The 19476-nt window shown below is 42.3% G+C and overlaps 2 protein-coding genes across 2 annotated transcripts in view; one reads left to right on the top strand and one right to left on the bottom strand.

The window, feature by feature from the left end:
• The first annotated feature begins 5980 nt into the window (after positions 1-5980).
• On the top strand, positions 5981-13702 carry atp1b1a (ATPase Na+/K+ transporting subunit beta 1a). Its single transcript, XM_084444981.1, has 6 exons — positions 5981-6212; positions 9554-9682; positions 11711-11869; positions 12181-12365; positions 12497-12580; positions 12923-13702. The coding sequence occupies exons 1-6, from the start codon at positions 6119-6121 to the stop codon at positions 13178-13180; spliced, it is 909 nt and encodes a 302-aa protein (XP_084301107.1). The 5' UTR covers positions 5981-6118; the 3' UTR covers positions 13181-13702.
• Positions 13550-19476, bottom strand: part of nme7 (NME/NM23 family member 7) — a gene marked incomplete at its 5' end in the record, with an annotated part of 31249 nt that continues 25322 nt past the window's right edge. The window contains 2 exons of the mRNA XM_084443926.1: positions 13550-14512; positions 17051-17158. Coding sequence (XP_084300052.1) covers positions 14480-14512; positions 17051-17158 — 141 coding nt within the window. The 3' untranslated portion in view covers positions 13550-14479. The remainder of the gene's footprint in view (positions 14513-17050; positions 17159-19476) is intronic.

Here is a 19476-nt window from a genome sequence, read left to right as displayed (position 1 = left end):
CCATGTTTTTTTTATTACATATTTGCATAATGTTGCTCATCTGCAGGACCTCAACAAGGGAGGGTACTGTAGCATGTGTATCTGTTCCAATGGCTCTGATCTTATTTTGGAACTGAGACCCTCAAAGGGTCTAAAAATAAACAGAACATGTCCAGAAATAGTGTGTGAGTCACTGTGTGAGGAGTTCCACCAAAGTCAAATTGGAGCAGAGCAGAGGACGTATTTTTGGTCATTGTTTTCTATTTAAAAGGCCTATTTAGGACAAGGACACTGTTAGCATCTTTGGGCGTTTGAGGCATATGATGCTTTGAAACTTTTTTTAAATTAAAATGATAACATATTAGCGTAAACGTAGACTTTATTTGATTGTAACATCAATCAATCAATCAATCAAAGCTTTATTTGTATAGCGCATCAACATCTATCCTCTGCCAAGCAAACTAAGTCATGAGTGCAGATAGCTCAGACCAACAGATACTTGAGGCTGATATCAAGTCTGAGTATATATAGCCTTGAAGCACATGGGCAACCTGGGTTTGATACTCGCCGGAAACACAACCACAATATATATATATTTTTTTAAATAAAGTAAAGTAAGAAGCGCACAATAAAAGCTGGCCTTTTCCTGGGCCAACAAACGAAAGCCAGAGGGCACATCTGCTTCTCATTGTGGCCCAGCCCTTGGACTAGTATGGTTCAGGCTCTGGGGCCCGCTCCGTGCCTCAGGGGGGTCGGTGGCGGCCCACCTGGGTACACTGAGCCCTGTGTTTTCCTGCGGTGCCCGCTGGGTGGATCCCTTTGGTGCAGGTGAGAGGACCCTGCAGGGAGGCTGTTTTCATGCCTGAAGCTTCTTTGTTTGTTTTTTTATCTGATGCTGACAGGACTGGTGGTAATCACATTAAAGACCAGTCTGTCTGGCCTGCTGTTGTTGACGATGACACAGTAAGGATTTGTTGTCATATTCCACACTATGGCCCACTCATTCCTGGCATTAGACTCTCAAAAAATATAACAATAACAAAAAAACATGAAAAACACCCAAATATGTTATTTTATCAGCTCATTTCCATTCAGAAGTGTCTGACTAAGAGTCTGTGGTTAGTAAATGCTGGGAGAGGCAACCTCCTTTCCGCAGGTGGAGAGGTGGGCTTTGTGTTCAGATCAGAGCTTGATACCAGTGTATTCTGAAATCTGTCTGCACGGCTCACAGCTCTTGGTTATCTGACTCAGAGCAGCAAATTCAAAGATCTGCATCTCCCGCAAGGTTGCACAGCACCTCCCTCCAAAATGCACCAAGAAAACCGTCTGTAGCTTCTACGTGACATGAAACTCTGCATGCTTGTTTTCTTACTCATCATGACATATTATATCATGTCACGTTGTGTGCGATTCAATACTGCCTCAGCGTGTTTTGCTTTACCTGTTACAATTTGTAAAGCTGGATAGAGTTGACTTTAACTGATGAAACTGTGCCATATCTGATCCTGTTTGTTGGTTGAAACAGCCTATCATGTACCCCACCACACACATGGGTAATGGGGTTGGTGTGTGTGTGTGCGCGCGCGCGTGCATGTGTAGTTAACTCTGTAGAATATTCAACCATCTCAAATCCTGTAAAAACATGACCTACATTACACACTCAATTTGGTTGCTTATTTTATGCCTGTCTCAGAGGCAATGGCTTTTTAAGTGGAGATATTTCGGGCTCAATGTAACATTGAGAGAGTGTAACATTGAGAGTGAGAACACCATATCATATACTCAACATCAAGAGTTGGAAGCTTATACACTTACAGATGTAACTTCAGATGCTCATTGTTACGTAGAGAGTAAGGATTCAGGCTCAGAGTGCTTTTCTCAACCTCTTTATACAAAAAAATTACTGTTTAATTTCTATCAATGTATCAGACGCCACAAGGCAAACATTCTGACATTCTATCTTGCAAATAACGGCACAACTTCCAAACAGTCATCCTCTATAGCTCATTGCGTAAGGGAACCTCTCATGATAGCATTATCAGTGCCAATACTATATCAGTACACACTTAGTTAAAAATATACCTGCTTTATTATGATCAACCAACTGGGGACATGGCTTTTAGACCTAGAGATCATAAAGGGAATTAATTATCTAAAGCTTATCTTACACTTCAGAAAGCAAAACCTTTAGTTTGTCGAATCAGAATTTCAGCCCACCATGACACCTTGACGTTAGCTACTGCTACTGAATTAATTTTTGTGAGTGTTGAGTCGTGGCTGGATGGCTTGGCCATCCGCCTCTAAAAACATGTCATAGTTATGCAATCACCACCAAGAGGATGTCAAAGGGTCCTTTACAATGGCCTACTCCCCCAAGACCTTTGCTGTTTAATAGGGCTTCACTGATGAAATTAAGAGGCCAGCCAAAAGGCCACCCTCAATAATAACCTTTAAAAAACAATTTTGCTCAGCTCCGGGCTGTAAGCTCATTAGCACAATGCATCATGGTTTCTAGGAGGACATGTCTGAGGCTGTGGTTTGGGCGGCAGGCGGCTAACGATAAGCCGCGCTGACAGTACTGATAATGGGAGAGCAGGAATGATTGCCTGGAAAGTAATCATGCCCCGAGAGTTCCAGATGACTGAGCCCCTCTTCCTTCTTCCAATATTCCCCTTTATGAACACCATGACATCCTCTCCAGGCTCCAAGGCTATATGTAAAATTAAAGACTCTGAGGCCCTGAATTGTTTCAGCCAAGGCCCAGTGACACGGTTTGTCTCACTTTTTCCTAAGAGAACCTGCCAATGGGGAGCCACACAACCTGCCATCTTGTCACACCCCACTGACAAGATGTCTGACAGGAGTTGAGAACTCTCTGTCTTAGTTTGCTGGTGTTGACCATGTCTTTCTAACATTAGACATCTGAAACAGGTTGAGTCGGGTTGTCAGAATCTACGGTATTCATGCTCCTTTTTTTAGGGTTGCCAACAGCTAAGAAACAATACTGTAACAATAGCAGGGTCAGTGCCTGATATTTTGATAACTGGGTTGTGTGAGGAAGCTATTGTGAGGAAGGCTGTTTATTAGTTTGCAAGTTAACATGCAGCTGTGCTGTTTGTTTGTTTACACGTTACTGCTAAGTTCTATGACCAGGTGAGAACCTCTGTTAGGCCTCTCTGATTCTCCTTTTACTCCAGGAAATCATTTGAATACTACACTACCAATAGAAATAGGATCCCTGGTTTACACCAATCAAACAGAGAGGTGTGGTTTGGCTGTCGCTACCGATCAGATCAACCTTTGGGTAGAAAAGGCAATATTGACATTGGCTCTACCGGCACTCCGTTGTCTTGCAGCCTGTGAAATTTGCAGAGAGAATATCTGTCATAGGCAACAGCACTCTCATGTATGATCAGCAGTGCTTTTGGTGGACCAAAAGGATGTCATGGCCAAAATATTTTGCCTTTGTCTGTTGTCTCTGACTGAAGACCTAATTCACAAAGTATTGGTTTTATCATATATATATGATTATGAGATCATGAGACATTATGAGACATTATGAGATCAAGTGACCATTGAAGTTTTACCAGTCATTTGGTTATGCAGTCATTCTTGTTGGTTATCCAGTCATTCATTTAATTGTTTTCCTGTCTTATTTCTTTACTACATTTGACCAGTTGGAAGGAGGGGAAATTGGATTATTTGAATTGACAGTATACATATTAGTGAATGTACTTGCTGCACAGTGGCAGTTCTATCAAGTTTTCCTGGGATGGCAAAAGGGTGGCAAGGGTTCCACCTGGGGAGGCAGAGGTTATCTCCCCCATAAACATCATAAACATTTGAACTTCAGAGATGGCAACTGGGGTAGCAAGGCTTTTTTCAGGGATGGTAGCCACCCCTTGCCACCCCCTAGAACCGCCAGTGTTGCTACACCACTAACACATCAGCTACGTACTGTACTGTAGCACCACCTCTGCCGAGGAACACTGCAGCTGGTGTGTGTACTTGTAGTGAAAAACACACGCCTTTACATTTGACTCCTGCTCAGAGTGCTGCCTACTCACCTGAGTGTTAACAAGGCTGGACAGGGCCCCGTCTCTCTGGAGAGGGAGTTACCCGGCTTGGAGAGGGTCAGGGAGCATGCTCAGAGCCTCCACGTGTCGTTTTTTGTGTTGTTTTTTTTCATTTTTTGAAAGTAGAGTGCAAACAGTCCCCTCCTGGAACGATCCTTCCAATAAGAAGTTCAGATGCCAGGCCCTGTCAAGTCAGCCAGGAGTTGTGTGCATACCAGAGAGATGGCGCTATGTAAATATAGCACAGAGTTGGGGTATATGGTCAACCCAGGGCAGGAGCTTCACCAAAACAACAGCCCAGAGTCATCAGCCCAAAGGCATCTCTAGCGTAACTGTAGTGTACTATCAAAGTAACTATTCCAGTTTTCCAAGCACCCTGCTGGGCCCTTGAAGTCATCCCGTTTCCTCACACTTGACCAGTGCTCTGAGCGGAGGAGGACATATGGTTGTCTGAACGCTGCAGTGGTATAAGAGTTTGGTAGACTAGGGACACATCATAACTTTGATAAAGTTGATCTTGTCATGTTTGTCAGTGGCACCAGCTCTTATAGTGGAGTGTGGCTGTATTCCAGAAGCAGCTGTCACTGCAGTCAGAGGTGGTTCTGGCAGAGAAAGAAAGGGTCACCGATAATGACTCCACTCACTAAGAATAGTTTAGCTTCTGGAGGCCTGTCCTCTCCCTCTCCTCCTTCTCTCTATGACCACGTAATGTGTTGTTTTGATGGTGTTTATACAGTGTAGAGGGGGAGGTAGGGGAGGATGTGTGCACGGCAGTCTGAAATCCAGGAAGATGTCATCCTTCCGCACCACTGCATAGGTATGCTATTGTTGATGAGCTGGAGGCCTGCGTCCACATCGCATGCCAGATTCCATCCACAACCTATTATGGAATGCTGCACCTCCCAATAGACCTGGCAACCTCTTGATCTATGTAAACAGCGAGGTGCTATGTTCTTATCGCTTCTATGAGTCTATTTAGCCACACAGAGGCAGGTTACATTGGTAAATTGTGAAATTCTATGAAAATAGATGATATGCTACAGTAGCACACCAGTAAAAGTCTTATGTGTGTTAAATTTGAGATGAATTGAAGATGCGTTGAGGCCAGAGATAGGATATATATGACATGATATGTTGTGGACAATGAGATGTTGTGGACCCTAAAAACTAAGATAGGCAGCAGTTGGCCTTGTTTATAGAAAAGTGCATTCCACAGATTGCAAAATGCTCACAGAGTTACACGGATTGCAAAATGCTCAGAGTTCCACAGATTGCTAAATGCTCACAGATAAACATAGGCCTACATTTCCTTTCATGTGACCTGGAATTGCAATGAATTGACCATGTTTCCAGTGTGTGAAGCCAAGAGTGTAGTGGTGAGTGGGTATAGGCAAGGCTACTCTGACTAAAGAAGTGGTACTGTAGCAGAAATTTTACAGTTTTACATTAGTGGTGTTTCAAGAAGAGTATAGGTATAGGTTACTGTGGGTCTATGGATTAAAGTGGGTATACTCCTGGCAACGAGAGCCCTACACCACTGGTGAAGCCTCTTGCTTTGTGGCAACACGTGGCTCTACCTGTGTAACAACGCAGTAATTACGCGTGCATACTTGCTGGGGATGTGCTACTGGTGCGGATGATTCCATGCGTCTTTCGTCATAACAGAGTTCGGAATAGTTACTGTTGCCATGCAGTCCTATAGACTACATGCCTCAGTAATAGTAAGCTAATAGCCTAGCCTACCAGAGGGCAGCGTAATCGTTCTCCATGGAGCAGAGCGGTCATATTGGCTACACCTCCCCCCTGAAAACGATTCTTACGCAAAAGGATGGATGCTTGTGATTTGCTAGTCTTAGCCCCCCCCCTCGCTGTGGGTAACTTATTACAGGAGTTTGCGGGCGGAGTCGGTTGCCGTCAGCGATAAATTGTGAGGGGGTACAATAGGGTGAGCCGGGTAGCCTACGAAACTGTCCTTTTTACAATTTCTGTAGAGGGACCGTAACCATTGGTGTACCTAAGGCCACTAAATAAATTAACTGAAAAGGGAAACCATAAGGACAAAAATGTCGGGTAATAAAGATGGAGACGGTGGATGGAAGAGATTTCTGTGGAATTCAGAGAAGAAGGAATTTCTAGGACGCACTGGGGGCAGTTGGTGTAAGTAGACTCAATCTCTTTAATCGTTGTGTTCCTGGTCATATCATTCAATTCAAAAACGATATTGTCTATCACATAGCCTAATGATAGAAACGCCTCTAGGGTTAGGGTCCGACAAACAAAATATAGATCCATCAAATTCCATTAAGTAGCCTACGTTAAACACATTACATTTCATCATTAAGTAGCCTAACCTAGCTACGGACATTGTGTTCTTTTTTTTAATTGTATGGAACGTTATACTGAAGAGTCAGAATTTCATACTGTGGCGTTACAAAACCGTGTGGACGTTCTTAACATTTCCTCATAGAAGCACGGAGCACCTGTTTGATCTGACTTGTAGCGTGCTGCGTCGTGACTTTCATTTTCAATGGAAAATGGTGCACACATTATCCAGAATAACACCTAATCAACGGAGCCTACACATAAGCTTCAAATTAAACAACTGCTTGAAATGTAGCATTCCCAAATTATGAAGTTGTTGGAAATAGTCAGTAGGTTATAGGCTATGCCAATTTAAGAGTCGATATTTTCATATAGGCTACTTTTTGTATCAGTTCTCAGTGCTATTAGTTTCCAATCGGTTATTGGCGTAAATGAGGTCATTCGTGGATAGTGAGAGCTAGATTGTTGGCGTATTTTCAAGAGGTCATTTTGAAGGACAACATTGATATTCCATAGTGAGGTCCATGGGTGAATATGCTAAGCTAATATATAAGATGTAACTTTATAGGCTACACAACTAATCATCTGTTTTGTCACTGGTTAAACTAGGTTGGTGGATATACAGACGTATATTGTGACTTTGAATCGGGCTTCCTTATTCCTCTGGAGTGAACGTGTAAATTTGATAGTAGGCTAAAACATTTTGAATCACTGTTGGGCCTAACACTAGTTTAGGTTGAGCCTATAGCCCACCATTTGCGTGAAGGCATCACATTTCCAAGGGTAGTCAAGGTGATCTGGCAGTTTTCCTGCTGTTTTCAGGGGTTGTAACTCCTACAAATGTAAATTTTATATTGAGTATAGCCTAGGCTAGGCATCGATTTTCCAATGAGCGACATTCACGATTTCACTGCGAGGTTACTTTATGGCGTCGACGACGTTACATTGTTACCGTCTTGCTCTCCGTGTTCTCTGGAGTTGATGCAGCTCGTTTTAATTCAGCAACAAGCGTTTTTGTCTCACCAGTTGTGGTTTAGGCTATAAGAAGAGAGAGATCAACTTGAGTCACATGTTAGTCATAGGACCTACCTAGTTTCCACAAGGTTAGGTTTTTATTGTTTCGAAAGCTATCGAATTACGGTCTCTTTCTTGCTCATAGCCTACAATCACATATTTGACTAGGGGCAAAATATCCTTAGGTAGGAACACTTGTGGCGTGAATTCATACGTCAACAGTTGCCAATTTGCAACGCCTAGGCTACTCAAATTCCCTTCCGAGTGAAACGTAGTCACGCATGTCAGTAACGTTACCCATGTTCAATTCTGACTTTCATTCAGCCATTCTCCGCAAAGTAGGCTACTGTGCCTCTATGTTCTAAAGTAGCCTAATCTGTTCCGTAGGCTAATATATTTCTAGGCCGTAGCCTATGTGATTAACAGAATGCATGGACAGAATGCCTTGCTTCAGAATTGTCTTGGGTGTCTTCGTATCAGGGGGTCTGTGAACATGCCCCAGCTCTCCCTGCACGACACGGCTGTGCTGTGGGGGAGGGGCTATGAGATGTGGCGACTGGCGAGGGGTTGTCAAGAGCAGGCCTTGTATGAGACACTCAACAATAAGTCTCTTTTGACGAAGTACATGATGAAGTAGCCTACAGGATTTGAGACCACCATTGAACCGGTACAGATACGTGACTATCAGCTCCAGTGTCATGGTACTCAAATATTCTGATTTAAACATTAAATTCGATTTTCTTTAGTGGTTAGAATAGCCCGATCCCTACAACACAAACAAAACACCGTTTCCTTAGCCCTTCTCATGAACTGTGAGTGCGCTGTTGACGTAGCGCAGCCGGCGCTAAGTGATTTTTTAGACGGTTTAGGTAGTCTTCTTCAACCGCCATACAACTCGGCATAGCGGACAGCGCCCCATCTGGTCGGAAATCCTCGAAACTACCTCGGAAAAATAATGACGATGCCACAAAATTCGTCTAAAAAGCTCACTTAACGGTAGCGGCGAGCTTTCAAAACACATCGTTTGTTAGAATAGGCGTTTCTGCTTTGGTGAGTGGCTTTGAAATGTTTATTTGACACTTTTAAATATGAGCGCCAAGCGCCTCCAACTATTTAAAAGACTATTTAAAAGTCAACATTTCCTATGTTGGTAGAAAGGACTGTGGAAGCAGATTCTACGTCCTCAGCGCACTCACAGTTCCTGAGAAGGGCTAACCGTTTCCTTTAGATGGACGGGACCAGTCAGTGTATTTTTGAGAGGAGAAAGCATGTTGATGTCTACACACGTGCTCTCCCTTGTCAAACCTGTTGCACGGGTGGTGGGGGAGGGGTGGCCATTGGCATAGCAGTAGTGGTAGGCTGCAAGACTCCACGGTGACTCATCCGGTTGGACTAGAATTTTTGCCCACTCTTGTTGAATCATGGCTGCAAACGACCAACGGTCTCAACCAGGAACATGTTTCGTAATGTGGGAGTAGAGGGCGGTATATGCTTGATGCGGTTTAATAGTGACTGTGTTGTTGTTCTCTTTTCTAAGGAAATATAAGCCACTGATAGTGATAAGGACTCTTCCCAGTTAGAGAATGTGCAGCTATGATAATATAAAATAGGTCATTCCATTTGAATTCTCATATGATGATCATAGGCACATTATAGTTTACAATCAAGCAGCTATCAGGATTTCTTTAAAGGAACATCTTTCAAATCAAAGAATCAGGTGTTTGACTACACACAATGATGTTATATGTATAGGCTACATCCCATTCACTTGTGGAATAGCTGGATCTATAGAATCAAGCTACAGGGCCTGGCACATTTAAAGTTTTGAGTAAAGGAATACTTTAGAAAATGTCAAGCTTAACTTAAATGTTGCAGTGTCCTCTGACTGTGGAAGCTAGAAGGCTATGCACTGCTAAGTCATTACCTAAGTCACTGCTAAGTCATTGAGTCTGTGGGCCCCATCTGCGTTTGGTTTCATTCACTTTCATCAATATCAATACAAGCTAACACATCAGAATTCTAAATAACAAACTAAGTGAAATTGTCAAAAAAAGGTTGAAGGGTTAACATGCAGGCCGATGTGTAGTGCAGACTCTACAGCATCACGGTAATTGACTTGTCTACCCATACATTATGTAACAAGTACTTTCCCCTTTCTATAGTCAACATCTTCCTGTTCTACGTGATCTTCTATGGATGCTTGGCCGGAATTTTCATTGGGACCATCCAGGCTCTGCTCCTTACGTTAAGCAACTACAAACCCACCTATCAAGACAGAGTTGCTCCCCCAGGTAAGCTCATCTTGGAATCATGCATTATAGTAGCCTATCATAACTTATCACTACCAGTATTGAAATAATAATAATAATAATGCTCAGTGGATGCAACCAATCATAGTTTAAGGAGTGCTGCTATGTAATACAATGCCTATTGTAAAGGTTATCCATTTTGTGTTAGAAAATGGATGTGCTCACAGAGATGACATGATAAAGACATCACCAGAACATGCTATAACAGAGTCCACCCCACATCGGCCAAGTGCCTTGACCTTGAATGTGAGGCAAATGTAATAGCGGCTCGTCATAAAGTCCTTACATGTTATCACTTGGAGAACTGTGATGTATATTTTGAAGGTTTTTGTTTGAACTTCCTCTTGGGTGGCTCCTCCCTAGTGAAAGTCTGCCGGTCTGACCTCAGAGAGGTGCAGCCATTTTGTCCTTCAGTTTTCCTCTCAGCCTGTATGTCGTCTCCTCTGTGTCTGGGGGAAGAGATGCCGTTCACAGCTTTTAGTGTAACTGAACTGCCTCTCTCTTCACAATCATCTTTGGGTTTTTCACACCCAGTGCGTTTGCTTACACATGGGTGCATGCTGCGGGACACACTAAGCTTGTTTTTATGGGAGAAATTCTTTCTGTAATCTTCTGGAAGAAAGAAATGTAACAGTGCAACCTTTTGTATTAGGTAAGTGCAGCTTCCTTAATCTCAGTGTAAGTTGGGAAGCAGTTTTGCTGTCTCAGTGCCAAGGCGTCTATATCTAGCCCTACCTCCCTGTGCTGTCCCAATGCCTGTTTGCATTGCACACACTGTTGCCTTAACAGTATTTTTAGCAGCCATTGTAAATGACTGGCCTCATACACATGGGTTAGTCTGGCTGCCTGTTTGCCTGTCGGCCATTTCCCCCCACAAAGAGTAGCCCAGTAAAGCAACGACATAAGTAGGTGTGGAGTGTAGTGAGTTGAAGTGAGTTTCCATTGGTGGCTTGATAAAGGAAGGTTAGAGCCCTAGTCCCGCCTCTCATTCTGGGTCTAAAAGTTTCCATTGTGAGAGAGAAGCACGTGAGGTGGGGGTTGGGGGGACTGGTAGAACGAACGTCTGCTGTAGATTTGTGTGTTCACAAAGCTTAAAATAACATTAAGCCATGTTGTGGTTTTGTCTCAACACTGCTGCGTTGAGTCGAGGCTCATTTTGGTAGTGGAAAGAACAGGGGTTATAGTACAGAGGAAGATTTCATACGATGTGATGTTTTTTGCTCTCACACTCGTCTTCCTTATTCGTCACTCTGCTCATGCCACGCCTTGCTGTGGCCTTGTGCCACAGTCTATGGAAAATTACTGCCACGGGGAGTCTACAAAGCTCATCTGAGGGAACCCCAGACACTCACAGGGGGGTTATTTCTTTTTGATTTGAGGACTGATAAATATACATCTCCATACTGAACCACAATGAAAATTGTATTTAGAATTATTTTTGAGTACATGTTTTTAGTCAGTCAATTATATCAGACATATACGTTTATTTAGTTTAAGGAGCAAACATGGTATATTCTTTATGTTGAAATGAAAAGAAGCCCATTTGTTTTTAAAAGACTTTGAAATGACCACAAATCCTGTCTCTCAAATTGGCAGTACCCCTCTCCACTGTATGTTCAGTGTTTCCTCAGTCCAACTATTTTCTTTCCTTAAAGGTGCAGTATGTGGTTTAGCCCAGGAGCACTTTTATTTTTTTTCATTACATCGCAACAGCAATAAATAAATAAAGTGCTCTGACACAAAAATGAAATAAATCTGTGGAAGTCGCAGGACTGTAATAACTGTGTCGCAGCATTTTGGGTTGCCAACTTGAAATGATTGGATGGCTTATCTGCCTGTCACCCTACTTACCTGCCTAGTGTCATTTGTTTTGTCCAGTTTGGAAGAGTGGCTTTGGAGGGAGGCCTGAAGCAATTTAGTCTAACAGTAATCACAAACAGTAATCACAATCCGCATACTGCACATTTAATTTGTGTTTCCTCTATTCTGACCTAATGTGTTGTCTAACAGGTTTATCACACACCCCACGCTCGATGAAAACAGAAATTGCTTTCAATCTCAAAGATCCCAAGACGTATGAGACCTACATCGCAAGCATGGATACATTTCTAGAGAAGTATAACGACGACAAACAACTCAACGACATGTACTTCGAAGACTGTGGAGGAGGCAAGTATAAAGTAGCTACCATTCATACAGTACATTGGTGGAAGGGAAGGTATGCTTGTGCCGCCTAGTTTTACGGTAAGATTAATAATTGTTGACTGACTGTAGATAGTTGTGCATTTTATCTACCAAACCTAATCCAAGCAGAGTTGTTAGATATTTGACAGCTGTGTACATGCATTTGGCATTAAGACAAGAAAAAAAACGATATGATTGTACGACAAAAGGTTCGCCAGTACACATGTTGGGCAGTGCTGTTATATGTTTGTCCATCTGTGTACGTTACTAATTGGTCTTCCTTGTGCTATCCACAGCAATGGCTGACACCTACAATAACCGTGGAGAACTGGAGAGCGATGTTGGATCGAGGAGGGCCTGCCGTTTCAGTCGGGCTTGGCTAGGCACCTGCTCTGGAGTGGGTGACAAGACCTTTGGCTTCAAGGAAGGAAAGCCATGCCTGATTGTCAAGTTGAACAGGATTGTCAACTACAGACCACAGGTTAGTCTACTCCTCTGTCTGTTAATTTTGTTCCAACAGATGTTTAAGACCATCACTGCTCATGTAGAATCGATGAGACGCTCCCATTCAAGTAATGGTAACATTGCTCATTGACCAATGTCTTCTTTCAGCCCCCAGTGAACAGTACCTTACTTCCTGCTAAAGTCCAGGCCAAACTCCAGCCCAACGTGATCCCCATCTACTGCACTAACAAGGTACACCTCACACAAGTATCATACATATAACTCTAATCGCAATCAAGCTACCTGACAGTATATACTGTATGTTGGAGATCCAATCAATTATATTGTGCCTTTAAATCTCTTTTTGCATTGTCATCTATACATTTAAGGTATAGGCATCAGAAACACCATTAAACCCCTGTCATATGTCTAAGTTTATCCTAAAAGAAAGGGTCATATAGAATTGTATTCTCTCACAATCAACTTAGAAGACAAAAGAGAGGAAAATGATTCGATTATCATTTTTTGTGTCTACTGGATCAATAAAGTACATTATTACTACTACTAATTCTGATGCCACCCTGTCTTTCACAGAGAGAGGAGGATGAAGGGAAGATCGGAGAGATCCTGTATCATGGCATTGCCGGTGGTTTCCCTCTTCAGTACTACCCCTATTATGGCAAGCTGCTGCATCCCAATTACCTCCAGCCACTGGTGGCCGTCCAGTTTACCAACCTCACAATGAATGAGGAGCTTCGCATCGAGTGCAAAGTATATGGAGTGAACATTAATTACAGCGAGAAAGATCGCTACCAAGGACGCTTTGACGTTAAGTTCACCATCAGTTCATGACCTCAGCTATGATAATAGCACTTCTCTGCCCCATTTCAAAACAAAATTAATTTAGAAAAAATAAATGAGCTCAATTAAAAAAACAACATGACAAGTCTTGGAACAAACTTTCATAATATACGGGACCTTCACTTAATCTGTGTGCTTTTCACTAGCTTTTCTGCCAATGTCTAGGGTTAGAATGTAAATTACAGGAAGAGTAGCAATAGCAAATATTTATTCTACTGTAAATGAGAATATTCCTTGAGCCATGGGACATGTTCATCTATTACTGTAAATTGCAATTCCACTACTGATATGTAGCGAGCAGTGTTTCTGTCCCCTAAGTATTTCTGCCTGATGTGGTTTCTATATATTTTTGGAGTGTCCAGTGCAGTAGTCACATACAATGGTCCTTTCCAAGCCATGTTGTAATTTCTGTTGTCTTATGTCAGTAAGCTTTAGTGGTCCAAGGTGTGTTTGTAAACGTTTGTGTCTGTGTGCGAGTGTGTTTGTTAATGTGAATGTCTGGATGTGTGTATATGTACTCTTACTAACTGAAAATACTGGCATGGTACGCTCTGATCTCTAGGTCCATGTATGAGAAAATGGCTGCACTCCGTGGAATCCTTTTCCTCTCTTCGTTATGTCTTCTAAGTTGATTGTGGGAGAATACATTTCTGCATCACACTTTCTTTTAGGATCACCCTAGACGTGGGACAGGGGTTTAATGATGTTTCTGTCGCCTGTACCTTCTCTTATTCTTTAGTGTAGAGCTGTGTCTGTCCAGCCTGGAAGTATGTCGCCTTCATGGAAAAACAGTGGCAACTCAGTGCTTTAAAAAAAAAAAATATATAAAAAATAAACCAACTATTTTTTTTTGCTGGAGACATCACATGATGTGGTGTAACTTTCTATTGAATGTTTTAGCCATTTTCATGGTGGAAGAATTTTATATTTATGCAGTTGTACAATTTTTTTCGCAGGAAAAAGTGTAATGTATGAATCCAATACCAAAGTCGCTGGTCAAAAGGTTAGAATATCAGACGCAATGCAGTACCCCGTGTAATAGGATGTTTTGTTGGTGTAAAAGTGCTTAAATTCAATGTTGAACATCAGAACACTTGTCAGGAGTCCATTTACTCTTGTCATTTTATTTAATCTGGGTAAGACCGAAACGAATAAATGGCAAAAAAAAAAAAAGCCTGTGGTGAAGTATGTTCTTTAAATACATACAGAACTGTGTGTCTGGATACTGAGTTCATCCTGTGGTGAAGTATTTTCTTTAAATACATACAGAACTGTGTCTGGATACTGGGTTCATCCGTCCAAAATCTTGAAGAAATATTGCACCTGCAAATGAGAACACATTCATTTGTAACGCCCTGAAAATGAATTAAGACTGGTGTGTGGCAACACACAAGTGGCAACATCCTTAGATCTTATCCTGACAACAATAGTATTTCACAGGCAAATCAGGTAGAGATACAGTGCATCCGGAAAGTATTCACACCCCTTCACTTTTCCAATTAAAAAGAAAATGTTACAGCCTTATTCCAAAATTGATGATTTTTTTTCTCTCTCATCAATCTACACACAATACCTCATAATGACAAAGTGAATTTTTATTTTTTATTTTAGCAAATGTATTAAAAATGAGAAATATCATATGTACCCTTTACTCAGTACTTTGTTAAGACACCTTTGGTAGCGATTACAGCCTCAAGTCTTCTTGGGTATGACGCTACAAGCTAGGCACACATGTATTTGGGGTATTTCTCCCATTCTTCTCTGCAGATTCTTCTCAAGCTCTGTCAGGTTAGATGGGGAGCGTCGCTGCACAGCTATTTTCAGGTCTTTCCAGAGATGTTCAATCCGATTCAAGTCTGGGCTCTGGCTGGGCCACTCAAGGACATTCACAGACTTGTCCCAAAGCCACTCCATTGTCTTGGCTGTGTACTTAGGGTTGTGGTCCTGTAGGAAGGTAAACCATCGCCCGTCTGAGGTCCTGAGCGCTGTGGAGCAGGTTTTCATCAAGGATCTCTCTGTACTTTGCTCCGTTCATCTTTCCCTCGATCCTGACTAGTCTCACAGTTTCTGCTGCTGAAAAACATCCCCACAGCATGATGCTGCCACCACCATGCTTCGTAGGGATGGTATTAGCCAGGTGATGAGCGGTGCCTGTTTTCTCCAGACGTGACGCTTGGCATTCAGGCCAAAGAGTTAAATCTTGGTTTCATCAGACCAGATAATCTTGTTCTTCATGGTCAGAGTCCTTTAGGTGCCTTTTGGTAAGTTCCAAGTGGGATGTCATGTGCTTTTTACTGAGAAGAGGTTTCTGTCTGGCCACTCTACCATAAAGGCCTGATTGGTGTAGTGCAGCAGAAATGGTTGTCCTTCTGAATGGTTCTCCCATCTCCACAGAGGAATGCTGGAGCTCTGTCAGAGTGATCATCAGGTTCTTGGTCCCTCCCTGACCAAGGCCCTTCTCCCGCGATTACTCAGTTTGGCCGGGCGGCCAGCTCTAGGAAGGGTCTTGGTGGTTCCAAACTTCTTCCATTTAAGAATGATGAAGGCCACTGTGTTCTTCGGGACCATCAATGCTGCAGTTTTTGGAGGTCTATGGACAATTTCCTCAACTTCATGGCTTGGTTTTGTCTCTAAGATGCACTGTCAACTGTGGGTTATTACTACTTACAGTAAAGTAGACAAGTGTGTTCCTTTCTAATTCATGTCCAATCAATTGCATTTACCACAGGTGGACTCCAATCAACGAATCACTAATCTAATCACTGCCAAAGGTGCCTCAACAAATGACTGAATAAAGGGTCTGAATACTTATGTACATGTGATATCAGTTTTTATTTATTTATTTATTTTAATTTTAAATACATTTTCAAATATGTCTAACAAAACCTTTTTCACTTTGTCATTATGGGGTATTGTGTGCAGATTGTTGAGGAAAATTATTTAATTCATTTTGGAATAAGGCTGTAAGATGTGGAAACGGTGAAAGGGTGTGAATACTTCCCGGATGCACTGTAAAGGTGTTGATATGATATGACTGTCAGACTACTCTGTGTCATCCGAGAGATGTGACAATCAGGTTGTAATCAGTTTCATATTTCCCCATATGCTGCTGTTTAGCCCAAACAGCCACTAAGGAACTAGGCTTGGGAATGTGGAAGCTCAGCCAGTCACAGGCTAATGATTAACAAGGAGCCATTTGTCTATGGCACTCTACAGATCAGGAGCTTGCACAGTGACGTTTAACGAGTCAGACCCACTTGCTGCAAAACAATGGTTTTGTTTCAAAGTGCCCCGCCATTCTTCTCCTTCTGAAACCCAGTGGGGTCAGGGGCAGCACCGGCCCACAGACCCAGTCATGAGACCGCTTCTGTACCACAGGGCTCAGTGTAGCTCTGAGGTGACATTTTGTTCTTGTTCTTTCTTAATGCGAGAAGGAGATCTTTATGCATGCAGTATGAATCTTGATGTTGTGCACTGCTCCATGTGGGCGTGTGATTGTCTGTTTTTTCTGCTACTGATCATGCTATGTGGTATTGTGTGCTATTATGCCTTGTGGATGTGTACATGTGCCCTGTTGGTGTTTTGATGGTGTGTGCTAATGCTTTGCTGTGTTTCTATGTGCTTTTAATGTTTGTTGAATTGTCTGTTTGTGGCTGTCTTGGCCAGGGCTCCTTTGTAAAAGAGACCTCTTGTCTCAATAGGACTTCCCTGGTAAAATAAAGGTTTAAGAAAAAAAAGAAGAAGAATGCCATTCCAAGCAGCTCCTGTTCTGCTGCAGTAGGACACATGAATGATGTGGGTGTCCAGCTACTTCAACAAAAAGAAAAGACAATGTCCACAAGTGAATTCTATGCTACCTACCTCTAAAACTCCATCCTCGGGGAGATCTGTACAATGGACAGCATTCTGTACTTTACTTTTGCCGAAGAGAGCTCGCAATGTGGTTGGACGAAGGTGTCGTGCAATCTCCTGTGAGGGGAAGGTAAAAACCAAGAAACACAATTTGATATTCATCACCTCTCTGACTCAAATAATGTACTGCAAATACATGACATCATACCAGAAAGTGTGGGGGGGGAGTCAACAGATGAACAATGTTGATGACATAACATGCCGTTCTGCTAGTCAGCCAGGTGTTTTGTTTTGGAGGAGAGGAAGTGGCATGGTCGTGTTAGAATATTATTAGAATATGTAACATTGACTACTCAACATTCTGGGCATGTGATCATGCGGTGAAACTAAATAGCACATTGATGGAGGAAAGTAAGTAAACATGAATTGGAGGATGCACAAGTCTGAATATCAGGACATTTTGTCTTCCAACTTAAAGGGGTAGTGTGCCGTTTTGGACATTTAGCCCTATTTGTGGAGTGTCTACCATAAACCTGAAACGGAGACCATAATTTCACTGATCGTTCCAGTATTTAGCTAGCTGCAGTTTTTATGCCGGCTCTCACTGGGCTATAATGGAAGTCAATGGGGCGTACGTAAATGCGTTGGAAAAACTATGATGGGTGGGTTTCTGAGATGGAAAGCACAGGGTATAATCTTACTACTGGTAAGATTACAACCTGTGCTTCCCGTCATAGAAATGCACATTCATCATAGTTTTTCAATGCATTTACGTATGCACCATTGACTTCCATTGTAGCCCTGTGAGAGCCTGCATAAAAACTGCAGCTAGCTAAATACTGTAACGATTAGGGCTGGGTTTAAAAAATCGATTCATCGATTCTGAATCAAATGATTCAGAATCGATTCATGAATCCCAAAATCAATATTTTATTTAATGAATGAATGAATAAATGAAGGTATGAATAGTTCATTAATTCATTCAATGATTCATTCATTAATTTTTGGAAATCAGTATCGATACCCAGCCCTAGTATTGATGTGTTGCATAACTTGGCAGTCATGTAATTAAGGTTACAGCTAAAAAAAAAAACAGGTTTTAGTAACACTAACCGAATCGATATTGAATCGAATCGAATCGTGATAATCGATTCTGAACCTTGTGAATCGGAATCGAATCGATTCTTGAAATTCAACTCGATACCCAGCCCTAGTAACAATCAGTGAAATTCTGGTCTCTATGTTTCAGGTTCATGGTACACAGACCACAAATAGGCCTAAATGCCCAAAATAGCACACTACTGCTTTAATATTAACCCTTTGAAGTAAAACATTTCTAGTTTCCGTGTTTCCGACCAGACTGCGTCCTTGTCACATGTCGGGCTCATTCAAACCTCTGCTTAGTAACAGAATCCAAAAGGGAACATGCTGAAATGTTCCAAGGACACAGTCAGTCCATCTCCCCTCTCCTGTCCTTGTCTAATCTCTGCTGGGAAGAAACATGACGCCCCCCGCCCCCATACTGGGGGAGGGGTCATATGTAAATAACCAGCGAGAAGAGAGGGAGATAGGGAGAGAGAGAGAGATGGAGAGGGAGAGAGATAGGGAGAGATGGAGAGGAGGGAGAGAGAGGGGGGGGGTAGGGAGAAAGAGGAGAGAGGGGGAGGAGGGAGAGAGACAGAAGAGGGGGAGGGAGGGAGAGATAGAGAGAGAGAAGAGAGGGGGACAGGGAGAGGGAGAGATAGAAGAGGGGGAGGGAGATAGAGATGAAGAGAAGGACATGGAGTAGTAGTAGTAGTGTTTTTTTTTTTTGAGAGTGCGGGAACGGCAAGCATAAATATAGCAGCACTGGGTTGGGCTGGGTGTTTTGCGGAGGAAGAGAAAGTAGACAAATGACAAAATACATGAGGGTCTCTGCCTGGACCCTAAATATTTAAAACTTCTTAAATTACAAAAATATTTTTAAAATCATGTGCCTGAAATCCAAACAGCACAATGACTGAGTGGCATTAGCATGTTTATTCTGCATCATCCGGGGCAGGCTTGAACAACCAGACACCAAGGGAAGGTAATGTTCCTGTTGTGCCAAGTGAGAAGCTGGTAGTTTGACATAAAAACTATAAATAAGATTGACTGAATTGATTGGATTGAAAACAGGTGGGACTGATTGAGATGTAAGCAGACTAAAGAGTGACCAGATGAAGAAATGCAAACAAGATAAAGAAACAGTAACAGCTACACATTAAAGCAATACATTGCAATATTTGAACCTTTACAAACATGTCTGGTGCTAATTCTTCAATTAGATTTACTAAAAGTAAGCTGAATCGTCCAGTCTACTCAGAAAGATAATACATTGACATTTATTACCTTTTAAAACTTGCGCCCCCGGGACGCAGCATTCAGTCGAATTGCGCATGCGCAACGTTGTACTT

Source organism: Borostomias antarcticus (assembly GCF_949987555.1).
Source record: "Borostomias antarcticus genome assembly, chromosome: 10".
Classification (NCBI taxonomy): domain Eukaryota; kingdom Metazoa; phylum Chordata; class Actinopteri; order Stomiiformes; family Stomiidae; genus Borostomias; species Borostomias antarcticus.
This window is presented reverse-complemented; position numbering and strand designations above follow the sequence as displayed.